The sequence below is a fragment of the Rhagoletis pomonella genome, unplaced genomic scaffold, assembly GCF_013731165.1.
Source record: "Rhagoletis pomonella isolate Grant_MI unplaced genomic scaffold, Rhpom_1.0 Rhpom_scaffold_00002, whole genome shotgun sequence".
In the NCBI taxonomy this organism is placed as follows: domain Eukaryota; kingdom Metazoa; phylum Arthropoda; class Insecta; order Diptera; family Tephritidae; genus Rhagoletis; species Rhagoletis pomonella.
In genome coordinates this window covers 23,695,557-23,714,684 of record NW_023458556.1, presented here as the reverse complement: position 1 = coordinate 23,714,684, position 19,128 = coordinate 23,695,557, and the positions used below count along the sequence as shown (strand labels likewise).

At 38.2% G+C, this 19,128-nt stretch overlaps 4 protein-coding genes across 4 annotated transcripts; 2 read left to right on the top strand and 2 right to left on the bottom strand.

The window, feature by feature from the left end:
• Positions 1–6: 6 nt before the first annotated feature.
• LOC118733318 (RUN domain-containing protein 1) lies at positions 7–7,193 on the top strand. The gene is made up of 4 exons (XM_036462673.1): positions 7–911; positions 2,960–3,693; positions 5,192–6,067; positions 6,136–7,193. Exons 1-4 carry the CDS (start codon positions 33–35, stop codon positions 6,323–6,325), a joined length of 2,679 nt encoding a protein of 892 aa, XP_036318566.1. The 5' UTR covers positions 7–32; the 3' UTR covers positions 6,326–7,193.
• Positions 7,194–10,772: 3,579 nt separating this feature from the next.
• On the top strand, positions 10,773–11,718 carry LOC118734496 (pistil-specific extensin-like protein). The gene is made up of 3 exons (XM_036464215.1): positions 10,773–10,817; positions 10,893–11,375; positions 11,524–11,718. Exons 1-3 carry the CDS (start codon positions 10,773–10,775, stop codon positions 11,716–11,718), a joined length of 723 nt encoding a protein of 240 aa, XP_036320108.1.
• A 2,466-nt stretch (positions 11,719–14,184) lies between these two features.
• Positions 14,185–15,092, bottom strand: LOC118734593 (uncharacterized oxidoreductase TM_0325-like). The gene has a single exon (XM_036464300.1). The coding sequence runs from the start codon at positions 15,033–15,035 to the stop codon at positions 14,268–14,270; it is 768 nt and encodes a 255-aa protein (XP_036320193.1). The 5' UTR covers positions 15,036–15,092; the 3' UTR covers positions 14,185–14,267.
• A 3,484-nt stretch (positions 15,093–18,576) lies between these two features.
• Positions 18,577–19,126, bottom strand: LOC118734495 (L-xylulose reductase-like; the record flags this gene model as incomplete). Its single annotated transcript, XM_036464214.1, has 1 exon — positions 18,577–19,126. A coding segment is annotated over one exon (462 nt), but the record flags the coding sequence as incomplete, so codon positions are not given.
• Positions 19,127–19,128: the final 2 nt, after the last annotated feature.

Sequence of the window (19,128 nt, the reverse complement as noted above, 5' to 3'; positions counted from 1 at the left end):
TAAGTGACGTGTAAAAAAAAGGTTTACAAAAAATGAATAGTTTACTAAGTGAACAGATGGAAGAAAAATTCGATAAGGATTTCAGTCTACGTGAAAAATCCACTGCAGACAACAAAGACAACTGTGTTTGTGCAGTTTCAGTTGTGGAGGTGGCAAATAAGCGCACAGACGTGGGGGATGTTTACGGGGACGAAGGTCAACAACTTGACGAGGAGGAAACGATTTTTCGTCAGCGTCATTGCAACAGTCAATGTAGCGTAAGCAATGCAACTGAAACACCGATGGAGGCGAGAACACCCACCACCTCCCGAAATTCAACACCCTCACCGACAGCTGCACAATCAACCCCTTACACACATAAGCCAATACCATATGAGTGTATAGTAAATCAACTAGAAGTGGAGGAAGAGGAAGATGAAACAGAAGCAGAAGCAGACGTTAAAAACAGCACAGTAAAATTAATGCGAACTAATCTACAAAATACAGAGCACCATCTGTTTGAGCAATGTAAAGAAACAATTTCAATTTTTGGCGATGATACATTGCTGGCCCCGGAGCATTTTGATCAAACATCACCCCATCCGCTTAGCGAACGTTGGTCACCTTTAGGCGCGAATTATGACGATGCAATAAGCCCTACATCGGAACTATTAAGTCCCGAATCTGAATTAGAACTTTTAAGTTCTGATAGTCAGGATAAGCAGGATTTGTTGCGCAATGATCCTAGTGAATTGGGACGTTTAAGGAGCATGGAGGAAGAACAAGAATTATTAACATCTTCTTTGATGGCATTGACTTCGCATTTTGCTCATGTTCAATTGAGGGTGCGACAAATAGTGGAGGCACCATCACACGAGCGTGATCAATTACTAAAGGATTTGGAGGAGTTTGCTTTTCGCGGCATACCGGAAGTAAGTTTTAGGATTTAGGTAATTGAAAGTGGAGAAGAGTAAATATGCGCCCCGTTAGAATTAAGTTTTAGTTTTATAAATATATACGTATGTATGTATTTATCAGTGTTGCTGTATATGTTTCAAAAAATTATATAAAATTCCAAAAAAAACAATCTATTTTCAAACAAACGGGAAATTTTTCCTCAATATCTGTCCAAATATGAAAAAACCAAAAATGATGGGGTTAGAGGGTATTTTTCTGTTTCCAAAAGTGAAGGCTCCACCTTTAGGAGGCTTATTGTTATTAAGTAATTTGTTGTTAAAATTAAAAATTCACCATACAATTTTCTTCGATTATATCCAAGGCTTGCAAATGAACACAGATGTTGGTGCTGCCAGATGTCAAAATAATACAAAAAAAGTCGCCCGATTTTTTATTCCAAATTTTCACTTCATATAAAAATACTTCTTTTTTAGAATAAGACATTGTGTGGATTGAATATAAGCTACTTTAAGAACATAATTTATACGTACTTCCGCTGAACTAAATAATTACATACATACATATGTTTTATATTTTAATTTTTCAATCTGAGTTTCGCTAAACATTTAACTTTCACTTTGTCGTCTGTGTTGATCTTTGCCAGATATGTAAATTCAATGTGATATATTTTATTTTTATTTTTGCCTTAAGTATTGTATTTTATTTTTATTTGTATTTTTAATCTCTGTTTTGTACTAGTATAAAAGATCTATGATCTTATTGTTCTAATGCCCTTTTCTTAATAAATGAAAATGAAATGAAATTTGCTCTCCTTGAGAGAAACATGAAGGAAATAGTAATTCTCGAGAGTTAGGGGTTAACTGTTAAAAACGTCAAAAAATGTCGTCACGTTTCCGCCTTCTTCATTAATGCACTTAATACATACACACTCCCCACTACTGATTCAGCCAAGTACTACTTCTCGACAACTTCTAACTTCTTTAGACTACTATATTTCATATTTTGTTAATAAAAGAACAAAGAACATAGAAAACGTTATGTATCTCCACAGCACTCTTCCAGAACCTTATAAATGGCTTGACTTTGCATAGCTTACAACCAGAGGAGGCAACTGATTTTTGTCTTTGACCACAACCACCAAACCACCATGTCTTAATTTAAATAAATATTTGTATGTGTATCGGTTTATTCTGATCTCCCATCCGACTCCAGACCAAGCCCTGATTCCGTCTAGAGCTTGGCTAGATTTCTGTAACTGAGATTTTCTGGACAGTGCCAAAACATTAGGGACTATATGGGAATTTTGATTAGTAGTTAGATTAGTTCATTAGACGGCAGCTATCCAGAATCGCTGCACGGTGGCTGTTTAGAGCGAGCGTTACCTTTGTGTCTAACCCCTCTGTAGTTACATTTATAGCGAGTCCGCCACCACCTACTACGACTCTCGATCTGCCGTGATAGGAGCCCAATCTCTACCTATTGCCGAGATTCAGCTGCCCAGTTACGGTTGGGATACTATAGCCGTCTGAACTTCTACCTATTCAGCCTCGACTCTGACATACCAAATGAGTGTCCCCCACGACACCAATCAACACTTCAGATACCAACTCAAGCCCTCTCTGGTCTAACCCCTTCGAAACGTCACGTGTCCTGGGCCCACCGTTATTTGAGCTTTACGACAACGATCGGTGAACAAACCGACTCACAATCAAGGTTTGCTCCCTGGCCAACGCAACATTCCAAAAAATTGTAGGAAACGGTTTGGTTTCTTAACAGCGGTCGCCCTTCGGCAGGCATCCGAGTGCATTTAAAATAGCTTCTAATAAAATCCATTTGTCGTGAGAAGGCGACGTAACAACATCCATACGCACACCACAAATTGGAGGAAAAGCTCGGCCAAACACTCATAACTACAGACTTTAGATTACAATCTAATTTAAATAATTTTTAATGAAGTTCATCTATTTCATTTAATATTGAAAATTTAATAAGGATAGCAACATTTTCAACGGGTACATATTTACAACATTAAAAACGTCTCTTGTTTCTTTTGCACTTTCAGCCTATAGTACTCGGCTCAGCAGGCAATACGAATGACGACTCATCCCTTTCACAGCTCGATGATGAAGCAGTACGTCAACGACAATTCGAATTAATCGAACATCTCAAAACACAACTTAGTGAATTGGAAAAACTTGCATATGAATCAGGTGCACCCGTCTTGCCACAACACATATTGCTGGAAAAGCAGAAAATTATCATTGATGAGCTTAAGAACAAATTGAATTTGCAAGTTGATGAGCGCGATTTGCCCGAACTTAGTTCCGAAGAGTTGAAAAACCATGTTGATACTGCTATCGGTGAATTTGTAGGTCCGCTCCGGATGAAAGAACAATTGGTGGCTCAGTTGAAAACACAAATAACTGATCTTGAACGTTTCATAGCGTTTTTGCAATGCGACACCGAAGATTCGAAAATGAAGACGCTCAATGGTAGTGAGAAACTAAATGAAGCCTACAATAGCTATGCTGCCAAGAAGAAAGGTGAAAAGATTCGTAAAGAGCATGCGTCGTTACAGCAGGACACAACAGAAGACACTCTCAATTCATTGAATCCAAATACAAGTCGAAATGCAGCACAACTAAGTAATGACGAGTCTTTGAACAGCAAAGCGCATAGTTTATTGGATAAAGCTTCACTGTTGATGCAAATGTTCGCCACTACACATTTTGGAGCGAAAGCTGATCAATTCCAAAAGAATACGCTGAAGAAGACTTCAAAAGGCAATCACTGGGGGTAAGTTTGAGTGTGAAATATGTCGAACTCTTGACGTTGACTTTTTTTTTAAACGAAACGATATATAGTATGTTCTGTATGTACATTAGGGTGACCCAAAAATAAGTAAAATCGGAATTTTAATGCTACCACCCCCTAAAAAATATGAGCTAAAATGGTATAGGACTTTTAAAAATCAATATTTTTCGATCGAAAATGAGGTGGCTCAGACTGGAGGACAGAATAGAGGTTGTACCTGAACGGAATATCAGAATGTTGAACTTTCCTGTATTGTCTCGGCTCGGCAATACATCAAAAATCTGAGGTTCCGGAGATTAACTTTATGCTATTAATTACATTATGCGGGTCTTATTCTAGTAAATTATAAAATTTGTCTCATCATTTAAGGGTTGAGAGGGGAGGGCAGACGCTTATGGAAGGACTTAGTCAACTCACATCTCCAGATTTTCGCGAAGCGCCCGCTGAGCTGCCTCCATCTTCTTTTCTCATATCCTCGACTGGTACTACATTCGAAAGCATTAAATTCCCTGCATTTTTTTACCTCAGGTCAAAGGTCCATCGACCTTTGATCCATGCGTGGATAAATTCACTGTCCCCCTGATTAAAAATATTAAAGAACGTCTAAACTTCCCTTCTTACAGCACACCTTAGAAGAGTGTCCTGCACTGATGCACAAACGTAAAAGACACCTGCGTGATCATCTAATAACCGAGGGCGAAGTAAAATCCATAGATTTAGGTTCCATACTAAAGTAGAACTTAAGGTCGCAATGTTTTATCCCCAACATTCATAATAATAATAATAAACTTCCCTTGAAGGAATATGAGTCGTGAAGGATCAAGTCGGAATCAGTATCGGTATCGATGATCGGTTAAGGCTCAGAAAAACTCAAAGCTTTTTAAAATTCCGTAGGGCTCATAGTTAGAAATGAACTTATAGCCAACACCTTGTTGTCTAATTGCACAGTGGAAGGCGCAGCTTTTCCGGCTATGTATATCGACTGAACAAGGTTTAGCATTGCGTTAAGAGTTAGACTAGACGTGGTCGGGAGTATCCAACTGATTAATATTACGGCAGCTCCATCTTCTAAACTAAAGTGTCCATTTCCAAAAATGTCAACAAGGAGAAGCAAGTTACTGTTTGTCCTTGTAAGGACAGATTTAAGAATAGTTACAGCTTTCATGGTTTAACCCTCTAACTGAATAAGATTTGCTTTATTAATAGATCTTTTGATCGAGGTAACTAGGTGATCGAAGTAATCGAATCTAAAAGTGCGTAAATTTACGTGGCCACCTCATACCCATGGTGAGGCGAAATAGTCTTCAACTTTGCACGTATAGGTGGAGAAAAAATCATTAATTTCAAATCTGCTCAGCTCTTGTTTTGTGGACGGCTGTACTACACATCATGCGGATAATCTAGAGTGAACCTTTTTTTTAAGGCATACCGTTTCTTCTCGATTTGATTTCTCACAATAATTTAATTAATTCTCTTACAGCGATTTACGCGCCCAGCTAGAAGTTGATATACAGGAGGTCGCATCATTAGCAGCAACACTTAGTTTCGATCGTGAAAAGTTGGCCAATATGAAGAGAGCATTGAAAAACTCAAATCGTAATGCCAATGCAACTCTGGCCCTAAGCGCACATAACGGCACTGTAACAATACCACCGCGCGCGCGTACCAAACCTACAGCGTCAAATCGTAAGGAACTTAAGGCATATACGGTCTCCTCCGATTCCGATGAAGACACCTATGACTGTTACGCTTGGGAACGAAACCATAGTCGCAAAACACATGGCACGCGCTACAATGGTGGCGACTCAATAGCAACGATAAGCAAAGAATTAACGACAGCGGTGCGCAAGAATTTCGCTATGACATTATTACGTCTAATACAACATGGACTGCGTGTGGAAACCGAATCGGCTACTTCTAGCCTAATTGTACCATTTATGCGCTGCCTCAATCCGTCCCCGGTATTTGCTGCCGAGCAGGGCTATCGCACAAGGGATGCAACCAGAACTTCGTCCTTTGTGTCTTCGGCGGCCTTCTCCTCCACCTACAATGCCAATTATACGGGCAACGATTGCGATGACGAAGGCCCAAGTGGGTTCTTTGGTGTGGGCGGTAGTCGCCCAATGCACGCTTGGGAACTCATTTTGGAGTATTACTACTTGAAGAATGGCGACGACTTCAATAATACGCCGGCGCGCAAACTTTCACAAAGTTTCAACCTGGATATAGTTGATGCACAAACGATTACAGCGAAGCAGAGTTTCCTCAGCGCGGTGGGTATGATAATAGCCATGCATCGGCCCTACAAACGTAGCTACAATGCACATTTTAAGGCTTTCGTATGTGCGGCTTTAAAGTGAGTAGAGCAGATTGATTCGCATATTGTTACATATCTTTCACTTCAACGATTCCTTATACTTACAGCTGCCATCAGCTAGTTGAATGGCTGAATTTGATATTCAGCTGCAGCGATTTGGTCGACACATATTACACCGCCAACAGCTATGTCGCGCGCACTGGTTTTCGTGATTCGCTGCGCTCAATCGATTCACTCACCAAATACGATTTTGATTTGCCTGTAGATTTGGCAATAAGACATTTTAGAAATCTTTAATTATGAGCTAACGTACGAAATTAAATATGTAAGCACACATACAAAATCCGCAAGTCAACTACTTTCATATCCTAACATAAAGTAATATAAAATCCAATGTACTTATATTCTTATGCAAACTAATCGAATTTCTTCCAAATTAGTACGCGCATTTATAATGTGTTTTGCTCAAATATTCGCGCAGTACGAATATTTGTGTATGTCAGTGTGTAATTTATGGTTTGATGATGTGCTGTATAGAATTCAAAAGGAAACAAACCGACTCTAGTCCATTTTTATTCTAGTCTAATATCAATCTTTATATTGTAAAATGTATGAATGTAACTATTTAATAACCAGATATTGCCTAAGTAGCACTACATACATACATACCAGTATATGTACTAAGAAACTAAGCCATGCATGCTTTTACTTTTAGATATGTATGTATGTACATGTTATGCATACAAACTCTCATGGTGGTTGCAGGACTATAGCCAATTGTCGCTTGGCGCGCAATACCTCATATCTGCCAAATGCAACACCGCATACGAGGTGGCGTAGAAAAAAATGTATTTTGGTTACCCTGTTTCAATGCTTTCCTACTTATTAATAGTAAATAATTATAGTAGAAGCTCATATTTAGTAAGTTTGGTTAGCAGTCCATTCAAACATTTTGAATTTTCGGACTATCTTCTACGTGGTATTGCATTTGGCGGATACGAGGTATTGGGCGCCAAGCGACGATTATCTAACACTGTCTGAATATCTGGCTGTAATTAGTTTGCTTGATTTATTCCTAACTGAAAATAAGTATGCAAAAATTAATAAGTCATGATACCAAAGTCGCTCTGAAAAAAAAACTACGAAATATCAAGAAATCAAAAAATATTTAGAGGTCGCTCAAAGAGCTCAAAGTTTCCCTTATATTTTATATGAAAAATAAAATCGTGGAAATTGTATAGAACTCTTGAAAATCAATAATTTTCAAACGGCAAACTCATTTTCTTCGCAAAAGTAATGTTTGAAATATTTTTTTTTTAACTCCCGAGATCAATTTTTCTCAAAAGCTTTAAAATACCGCTTTTGCTATCTGTTTTCGTTCTTATGATATTTAATTTTGTTACCAAGTTAAGTTTTCACACTCTGCGACGTACCTGTTTTTAGATGTTCCTTGGAGGGATAAAGTTTAGCGGTGAAAATTTGGAATTGAGGGCAAAAATATTGGTTGTTGCACCACGGATGAGTCCTACATGTAATCCCAAATACAAAAAAACCCACTGTAAACATATACATAGGTGGTAGTATTATGCCGTACAGCTATTTTTCGACCAATTTATCGTATCGACAGAACACGTGCTGCGTTCGATTTCTATCGTTGCGGAGAATATGCCCTTCAGCCCTAAGCACTTCACTAAGTACAATACATATTCACCCTCATTGCGAGAGTCGTGTCGAATGCAAGTCGTTTTTTCGAGAGTCGAATCGTATCGAAAATTCCACGTCATTGCCTAAAATCTCCACTCGACTAGTGGATTAAAACGGAAAAACTTGGCAGCACTGTATAGTTTTCGACGATTTTGGTCGGTTTGCTTATTTCATTACGACAATAGACAATGCTACTGTTGTCGAGTGGTACAATTTAGCCTAATTTACGACTTACGTAATGAGGCTGATTGGTTTCAAACTAAAAAAATTCAAGTAAATCAAGTAAATAAATTATAGTTCCAAAATCAAACAATATTCAATCAGGGTTTTCCATGTTAAAAGGGTGGCAATGGGTGTAGTATTTATTTGCTATACCTTCGATTCTAAAATATATAATAAGCAAATAAATTATGCCTACATATCGATGCCTGAGTTGAAGATCGACCTGTCTCGGCAGCCGGTTCGTAAACGCCCTATCTCAGAAAACTTTTCAAGAACGCCCTACTCAGAATTTGATTGAAAAACGCCCTATCTGTATGGCGACTGATGTCTAGTTGCTGGTCTATAAGCCGTGGCTACCAGTATCGTATTTTGTATTGTGTATAGCAATTAATCTCAGTATACAGAAAAATGCAGACGACATCCGAATTTACTTTTTTGACATGCACATTTCGAAGTAATTGGCAACTTTGCTCCAATGTGTTTAACAATTTATGCAAACAAATAACAAAATCGTCTTAAGCAGCAAATTGCCCTATGTATTTACTAGACTCAGTAGCCAATATTCAATAGTCAGTTGCCATATGTACATAATGCGAATTTTAATATATGGTTGCCCATCGGCTATCAGTCGCCATACAAAATAGGGTCATTAAATTGTATGTATAGTATGGCTGAGTTTATGGAAGCAAGTACATAATTAATTATGACAAAAATGTTCCATCTACATATGTAGTATGTTTATTAATAATTTATGTACTTTTTGCCCAATATTCTTGCATATAACATACAAAGTACATATTCCACATAGGAGATTCGCAAAATGTAATAAGCGACGTATTGTTAAACAAATTTACAACGTTTTAAAATATTTCTTAATGATTCGCAGCAACAAGAAAATATATTTAAGCCTTATGAAATATACATATAAGATTACGACAACAGGAGATCCTATGACATCTTGTGAATCATCTAAGTATACATATGCATACATTAATTTCTGAATGTTATCTACTTTCCTGGTAAATGCTAGAATTAATTAGAGCTATCACAAGATGTTAAGAGAAGTGTTGCCACAGCGACTGTTATGACAGCTTTTGAAACTCCTAAATACAACAACAACAAAATAATTATACAAGTGTACATAAATACATATGTACATACACATATGCATGCGTAATAAATTAATGTACATACATACATCTATACAAACATACATACATATATTATACATAGTATAAGTGCATAATTAAATAAAGCAAATAATAAACTTCGACAACTATCGCTAAACAATTTTGTTACTCTACCTACATATGGATGTATGTACGTGATGCATCTTAGTGGAGCAAGAAGTTTGAGCAAATGAGATGACAAGCTAAAAGGCGGAAGACCGCCAACAAAATTGCAAAAAATCAACGAATAGTCCTAGCTACCTACCTGTACCCAGACATGGGCGTAGTGCACTAAATTTCAAGTACCACTAATATTGAATATAGTGAGGCTGTACCTCAAAAATGTACCGCTTTTCACGAAATTTTCATGAAAGCGCTTGAATTTTTTTAGTTTAGTCTAATGCAGTCTCTGTAGTACATAGTACATACATATATATGTTCCCTTTTAAGGACTGTACTCCGAAAGTATACAAATTTCAAAACTTTTTTTTCAAATAATGAAGACTAAAAGAGGTAACTTTTTATGATCTCAAGGGCAACAATTTATTTGGCCAGCGTCCGTACTAGTGAGGCGCGAAAGCTGCACAACTTTTCAGCAGAAAAGGGCAAGCGTGTCATGAAAATTACAATTTCTCTAAAACCAGTAAATTTGTTTACACTTTACTATTTAACACATCTTCAAATACCAACTTTAATGTAGAAAATTAAAAAAAAAATGGAAATAATCATAGGTATTAATATTTAATTGAACGTTTTACCTCAGTTGCCGTATGTGGGTAAAAAAAAAAAAAATAGCACATAATGACAAATCACATTACTGCCACATATGTATTTATGACTGGCATATGTACACTAGGGTGGTCCAAAAATGTATGTGAAAAAGTAAAGTCGGAATTTTTAAGCTCTCACGCCCTAGGATTGTTCTATACCGCAAAAATATACCTCTTTTTTTTGAAATCAGAAAATATTTAGAGGTCGCTTAAAGCGCCCAAAACTTTCTATGTATTTTATAGGAGGAAAAAAAACTTTTCGTAGAAATGGTATAGAATTCTTGAAAATTCTGTTTCTCTGAGAGGAGATTCGCAATTATAATATCCAATTATTTATTTAACCAATTAGTAACTATATTTTATAGATCCACCAAAATCCCACGAAAATGCAATGGGAGATAAATAAAAAATCTTTAGTATTAAAAAATGGTTAAGTAAACATTTAGTTAGTATTATTGAAAGTATCCTGAAGAGAACCAGAGTTTTACGATCGAAAAATATTGATTTTCGAGAATCCCATACTATTTCTACGAAAGACCCCTAAATATTTTTTGATTTCAAAATTAAAAAATAGGTGTACACTTTTCTCGATATAGAACAATCCTAGGGGGTGAGAGCATTACAATTCCGACCTTACCGGTTTTGCACCACCCTAATGTTCATACATACATATCCATATATTTGCTTGCAACACGGTGAACTTGTAAACTCATTATGGCTTGCAAGAAACACCTATGACTTGCATCTCAGCTAATTTGCATCTTCGGCAGACCCAGTTTTGATGGTGGAAAGAGTATAAAGAGAATGCTATCCGAGAGTTAAAATCAGTTTCATGCTGCAATCCAAATTTTGTACACATCAAGAGTGAGTTGGTGTAAAATGTTTTCAAGCAGACGCTGCATTTTAAAATTTCTAGTTCCTTTGGTAAGTGGCAACAATTTTCATTCTTCACAATATATTTATATACAAAATTAAATTTACATTTATTTAATTATGTAGTTTCTTTGCTGCTACATCGCAGCGCGTCCATCTTTTCGTCATAAACGCAGCATCTATGGCTTAGACTCAACTGGTCCTTATTTACCGCCTCCATTCGGGCCAGTACCATTTGCTCCCTTTGGCTTGGGTTCTCCATTTGCACAACCGCCTTTCGCTTTGCCCTATCATTCGTATGCGCCACCGCCCTATGCCGCACCGAATTCGTATCCTTTACCACCATTTTATCCACCGCATCCCTATCAAAATCCAATATTTGCACCATCATTTCCGTCGCCACTATATCGGCCACCACCATATTTTCCACCTGTTGTCGCACCTGTAGCACCGATTGGTCCACCGCCAGCACCTATCATAGTGCCCGCAAAGACAGCTGCAGCATTGAGTATTGCTTCAATAATTCATGCCTTCATTGCCCGGAAATTCTATCCACCTGTGCTGCCAGTGCCTATTGCTAGACCGGTGCCATATCCGGTCGCTGAGAGGGTAAGTAGTATGAGTCAGGGTTCTCGGAGTTGAGGTGCTCTTACATATGCGATTCAGTTTTATTAGGTACATTACTTGTTGTAATACTAAAAAATACACAGAAAAAAAGTTTAGTTACGTGAACTGAATATATAAATTTTTCTTTTAGATACCATTTCAACGGCATGCTCCTGCAACAATTTTACAACCGATTTCTGAAAAAGCAGCTGTTCACAAAACATTACCTGAAAACATTTGCATTCAAAATATATCCGACATAGTATTGGAAAACTCAATTTTCGAAGATATAACGTCTACAACAGAGGCACCATGGCAGCCTACACTAATCCCAATAAGCCAATAATCGGCACACTAGTGTTACTTATATTTACAACTTTTCGAGTCTCTCTTAAACCTTATTTTAATTCTCTGTTGTTAAGGTTAAAGCCGTTAAACTGAAAGTGAGTAGAGAATTATTACAATAAAATCAAACGGCATTGTCCTTAAAAATTGCAAGTGCTTGTGGTTTACCTTGTCGTATACTTAGTCTCCACACATCGCCCTGGTATAACTGTTCCAGCACCTACCGGTAAATGAGCTAATCAAACATATAGCTTGTTCTTTCACCAGAAAATTCAAGCTCGGCTTCATGGAGGGTTTGACGTCTAGCGGTGTAACAAAGCATTGAAAGCCGAAATGTCTGGGTCTTGAATTTCGGCTCATCGCACTAAAAACCCACCCCGCTGAGTTTCCTTTCTTCCGTGTAACCACCGTTAGGTATTACTTCGCGGAGGGTAAGCGGTATATTGCCTTTCATTGAATATCTTCGGAGTTGTTCGACTTGACACAATTTTCTCAGTGCTTGCCATATGACAAACGACGGACCAGTTTTCTATTGACTCTGGATTGATATCTACAAGGTGTTCAACCATAAGTGGCTGGATGGAATGATGCTCCAGGTAAAGCAAAGCATCAAGTACATCGGAATAATACTCGATAGTAAGCTGTAGTGGCGTCTCAATGTTGAGAAGAGGGCGAAGATGGCCTCCATGGCATTATATGCATGCAAAAAGATGGATGCTGGGCTGTACCTGGGGCTTATCGCCTTCTCTTTCTCACTGAATCTTCACGGCGATATAGGGCCGATACTTATTCATGGGTTATTGGTTTGGTGGGCTACAATGGAGAAGAACACATTTCTTAAAAGAATAGAAAGTGTATATAGGCGATTAACGATCGGAATGCCAAGGGCAGTTAAGGCTAGGACAACATCAACGGCACACCTTGTTGTATCTCTTGGCGGCGGACCTATCAGCCAAGAATATAGCGTAATGAACTGCCACCGGGCTCAATGCTACCAAACAGTTTGTGTGAAGGATCCACGGGCACAGTAATATAGCGTCAATTTTACTCGGATGAAATGACAAGATGATCTACTATAGAGGTTGAAGGCTCGGTTGGCACGGTGAATATCTGTACAGACGGGTTAAAGATGGAGGAGGGCGTAAGAGGGCAGTCGTATACGCGGAGCTCGGCTACAACAACTCCTATAAGCTGCCAAACTACTGCAGCATTTTCCAGGCGGAGGTATTGGCTATAAGGAGGGCGTGGGAGCTACTGAACAGCAATCTAGCAAATAAGCGGGTGAATCTCCATATCGACAATCAGGCTTCGATAAAGGTGCTACTATCGCACAGCACTTCCTCTAGAAGTGGGGCATAGTGCAGAGAAACTCTGGATTTGCTATAGACTGGTACTGACGTACATCTGTACTGGGTTCCGGGACACAAAGGGCTCGTGGACAACGAGGAGGCCGACGGACTGGCCAAAGAGGGAGCTTTGTTGGAAACCATGCTGATAGAAGAGGTGCAGATTTCCGTCCATGAGATTAAACGGGAACTCCGCCTGCCCCCCATTCGGAAGGTGCGGAATGCGTGCGGCAAAATGCAAGGCTGCAAGGTATCCAGGATTATGTACAGAGCGTATGACATGAAGCTGACGAAATCTCTCCTTTGCCTACTGGTATCGCATGCCTTTAAACTGGCTCTGACTAATGATAAGATCTGTAGAAGATGCAGAACGTATGAGGAGACAGTGGCGCATATCCTATGCGAGTGTTTTGCGCTTAGCAGACTGCGGGTTAGTCTACTGGGAGCAGGTTTTTTACCCAATCTGGAAGCCGCCGCCAAGGTAGGGTCTAACAAGATGTTCCATTTTGCCAATCGGACTGCGATGTTCTTAAAAATTACGCCTGATATGCAGTGATTAGCTGTCTAAAATGGTCGTAGGGTATCTGGTAATGCTATAGACCTTAATAGTCTCAGCGAAGCCACGCGGTGGCTGGTCAGCTTACTAAACTTAACCTAAATGGCCTCCCCATATTTATGCTCTACTCGTCCCTTTGGGACTGAGTGCCTCACAAACTCATGCCGCTTCTGGAAAGTGGTCAGATGATGGACAGACAAAAACTGATGCGATTGAAGTGAGCGATTGCGGAAAAACTGTTTTTACGGGAAACCAGTAATGAGTCATTGATCTATCACTATGAAAATGTTCGGCCGCATGTGCACAAGTCGCAAAACTTATGTTGATTTACCAAATGGGAAGTCCTAACCACTAGTCTTTTAGCCAGACCACCTAAATCCACTAAATCCTAAATTTCAACCTTCTTAGAAAAATAATAAAAATTCAATAAACTTTAACAATTACACCCAAAAAATTTTAACTTTTTATAAAAAATTTGTAGAAAAATTTTAGTAGGTAAACTGGCAATTTTAAAACGCTAGATAATCGCGTTGATTTTTAAAAATTTTTACTTTTTTTTTGCTGACGGTGCTAAGCATTTACTTTAAAACTACTATTTACAGGTAGATATAAAAACATATGTTTATTCGTATTTAATTTTGATTGCCCTTAACGCGGGCACATCGCCTGCTTGCCACCATCGATAGGCACTGTAGCACCGGTGATAAAGGACGCTTCGTCACTAGCCAAAAAGGCAATGGTATCAGCCACTTCCTTTGCTGTGCCCACACGTCCAAGCGCGTGTGTTTCTTTGGCGCGTCGCATGTAATCCGCATAAGCCTCCTCGGTCATGCCACTGCGTGCATGAATATCGGTGACGACTACACCAGGATTCACAGCATTGACACGTACATTTTTCGGCGCCAAATCCAAAGCAATACATCTAGTAAACTGATCAACAGCTGCCTTAGAGGTGCAATAGCTTGAAGTATTTGGGAATGTACGCAAGCCGGCGACGCTTGACACATTAACGATATTGCCTTGTGTCTTGATTAGATGGGGGGCAGCCAGCTTGGTTAGCAGAAAAATAGAACGTAAATTGGTATTGAGCAGTGAGTCGAATTGCTCCACACCAATATCCAAAATGCTACCGTAAGCTAGAATGCCAGCGTTGTTCACCAACACATCTAATTGTCCGAATTTCTTGACTGTTTCATTGATAATGCGTTCGGCATCCACGGTGACGTCGGCAGCGATGAGTAGCAGCTCAGCGTTTTTGTTGGCTGCCTTACAGGCGGCTTCTGTAGTTTGAAGATTCGACAAATTGCGACCGACGAGCACTACTTTAGCGCCACGTTTGGCAAATGCTTCGGCAGTGGCGGCGCCCAGGCCTGAACTGGCACCTGTTACTATCACGACTTTACTGTTAAAACTCATTGCGCCAACTGTAAAGAGAGAGCCAGTTTTCGAAGTATTTATGTCTCTTTGCTGGAGAAAGGGGATTTTTTGTTATAACATTTCTATGCAAGTGCATTAGGATGGTCCAATAAAAGCTAAGTCGAAATTTTAATGCTCTCATCTCCTATGATTGTTCTATACCGAAAAAAATGATACCCCTGTTTTTTTTATTTCGAAATCAAAAAATATTTAGAGGTCACTCAAAGCGCTCAATGTGTTCAATGTATTTTATTTGGAAAAAACACTCTTTTCGTAGAAATGGTATAGAATTCTTGAAAATCAATAGTTTTCGATCGGAAAGCCTCATTTCTCTTCAGGAGACTGCCAATAATAATACCCAATTGTAAATTTATCGATTTTCTATTATAAACTGTTTTCTATAGGACCCCGAAAAATCTAAAAAAAAAAAATGCAATGGGGACACATAAAAAATCGTTAGTATTAAAAAAAGGAAAAATAAACAATTGGTTATTATTATTGGTAGTCTCCTGAAGACAAGCAAAATTTTCCTATCGAAAAATATTGATTTTCAAGAATTCTATACCATATCTACGAAAACTTGTTTTTTCCCATATAAAATACATGGAAAACTTTGAGCGACCTCTAAATATTTTTTGATTTCAAAATAAAAAATAGGGGTATATTACTTTCGGTATAGAACAATCCTAGCGGGTCAGAACATTAAAATTCCGACTTTACCTTTTCAAATGCATTTTTGGACCACGCTAATGTGCATTCAGCGGGTGAAAAGATAAGCGCAGATTGGCTGTGACACTCATCGAAATCGTGTGTCCTACACTTGTCAGTGCTGGGGTCTAGCGATAGTGATGTTTATCGTATTATTTTGCGTGTGCAATAAGATTAGGCATACAAGCGTGCATACATATATTGAAATTCCAAAATACTCGACACACGCTTAACAAACACTAAACATGAGTAGATATTAAATAAGCATGTCATTGAGGAAATTTTAATGATGAGCAAGAACAGATTTTTCTAAAAAAAAAAACGCGAAAAGTATTCGAAGACCTAAACAACCCCAGCAAGTAGGACCTTTTATAGACGCCACGGATAGATTTTGGAGAGAAAGATGGTTGAACTTCCCAAATGTCAAAAATGGCAAAAAACAAACTTTAAATACAGATAGTAAAGAGCTAATATGTAGAAATATTAGTTTATTCTGCACGGTTCGAGATTCATTCCGAGATATGACGATGAAAAATCGGTTTAATTAATTAAAAAACGAAAAAAAATACTACTCGATTGTTTGCAAAAATCTAAAATGAATTGCATATTTTTCTTCCTGGTCTTGCTTCTACGAATTCGTATTAAATTCGTTTTAATGCAACATTAAATGCTTTCTCATTGATGTTTCTTATTCGCACAGCAAAGGTTCTCTTTGTGAGAAACAACAACGGGTACTTTTCTTTCTCATTATTATTTTTTTACCGCAAGATAACACCAATCTATTGATGCTATTGTTTAATATTTTACTGGAAGCATTTAGCTTAGAATGTAAATCAATCCATACATATAGTTATTGCGGTTAATGTGCATTAGTGTTGGTCGAAATTTTTATTTTCCTTTAATCTTTTGTAATATGTAGTTAAAAGATGTTTTTGATGATGTAAATTACAAGCTTTTAAAATATACATACCTTTTATTTTAAGTGCAAGAGCATCGTTCTCCAGGTGTAACAGAGCACACTGCTAGGTAATACTAATTCTTCTTGACTCGCTTCTCGACTACACACAGTTGACTCATTCAGAGTCATACCAGAGTCTGCAGTTTATGCTGTTTGAAAAACGGAGATTACCACTCATTCACCTATTAAGTAGAAGCAAACGAAAGGAAAAAAGCAAAACTTACGAAAAAATCTTGCCGATGATCCCATGTCGGAATTATTTGAACTTCTCTGAGTTCTTAACTACATTTATATATCGACTGCCAGTTCGGAGACGCCCTATCTCAAAAAACTTTTCAAAAACGTCCTATTTCAGAATTTGGTTGAAGAACGCCCTATTTCAGAATTCGTTTAAAAACGCCCTATCTCAGCTTCCGATTCAAAAACGCCCTATATCAGCACATTTTCAATACATTTTGGGCATTTGGATTGGGATAGGGCATTTTTGAATCGAGTTCCGAAATAGGGCGTTCTTCGACCAAATTCTGAGATAGAGTGTTTTTCAATCAAATTCTGAAATAGGGCGTTCTCGTACAGTTTTTTGAGATAGGGCGTTTTCAACCTGACTGCAGAGATAGGTCGATCTTCCACTCAGCAGACGATATGTAGGTTAATGCATATGCATATGTTTAATGAGATCAACAAAAATTCAGTAGTCTTGGTTTTCAAGGAACGACGTTTCGATAAAAATAATTAAAAAGCAAGTAATTTTTAAGCAAAAAACAAAACCGACTTCAAAAAAATTATATACATATATATATATTTCAGGATCCAATGATCGGATCTAAACCAGATTAGTATGTGACCACCTCTGAGATACTACTTTTTCGATGCAAAAAGAATTGTGGAAATCGGTTGACGTGGAATCTGTCCACTTACACAGCTAAGATCATGCAATTTTGCACACCTTTAACTCATCATCAACAGAGAGTTTAGATAATCAAAATCATCAGACTGGGGCTACAATATTCATGAAAGGAATAAGGACTTGGCATAGCATTTTCATTACTTAGACTGCTTTTACACAGTTCAAGTATTGAATTCAATTATGCTCGCATATGGAAGAGAGGGGGAAAGAAGAAAAGGGACGAGTACACATGCGTCTGTACCGTCAAATCGTTTCAACTTTCTTGCTTTGCTTTTGATATTTTCGTTGCATCCATTTAAAGAACCAAAAACTTGAATTCAACAGAATTGAAGCGTGTAAAAGCAAATAGAAAACACAAAAGAGGATGAGCAAGATTTACTTTCAAGTACTTGAATCATGTAAATCGGGTGTTATTTCCGCTAATGATTGGTGCTGCACCCTAATGTATTTGTAACAATTTGTCAGTAAAAGCTTAAACAGACGGCAGCGTTGATCCGGACTAACTCGGACTTAATCCGAATCAACTGCAGTTAATTCCCGAGTTGATCCGGATCAACGCTGTCGTCTGTTTATGCTTTAACAGCTGATTCACTAATCATATCTAGCTACTCTTTTATATATTTAAGCCATGATTCAGCAGCACATGTATACGACTGAAGACTCACTCTGATCTAAGCCAATCGATAGAAAGTTTTTTTTAGTCCCACTTGACAATGTGTTTTCACTTATTTGACGACAAATGCCATTAAATTTGACATAGTTAAAACCAGCCTTGAGGAATGTTTTTTTGGTATTGCCCAAAAAACCTATTTCATTAAAATTTCTTAAAGCTAGTGCAAGGTTAGCATTTTCGCACTTCTTTGCATAATTATTTCATTGAGAGCGATTCGCGGAAGTTAAATTTACAAGTTACTGGATATTTTTTTTCTTTGCAGGAGAATATACGAACAAACCTAATGGTATACATTTGTACATAAATAATAAAATTTATTTAAGGTGGCGAGATAGAAAATACATAATGAGCAGTTAAAAACAAATCTATATCTAAATTCCCAATCAACGCGGACACATTGCATGTTTGCCGCCATCGATGGGCAATGTTGCACCCGTTATAAAGCTGGCGGTATCACTAGCGAAGAAAATAATAGCATCGGCCACTTCCTTGGTTGAGCCTACGCGACCCAGCGCGTGCGTCTCTTTATGGTGCTCCAAGTATTTAGCGTACTCCTCTGCAGACATGCCAGAACGTTTATGGATATCTGTTACCACCACGCCCGGATTCACAGCATTTACACGTACTTGTTTCGGCGCCAAATCCAAAGCAATGCATCTGGTAAACTGATCAAGCGCTGCCTTCGAGGTGCAATAGCTTGAAGTATTCGGGAATGAACGCAAGCCGGCGACACTGGATACATTAACGATGTTGCCTTGTGTTTTTACCAAATGTGTTGCGGCGAATTTAGTCAAAAGGAAAACCGAACGTAAATTTGTATTTAAAATGCTGTCAAATTGCTCCACAC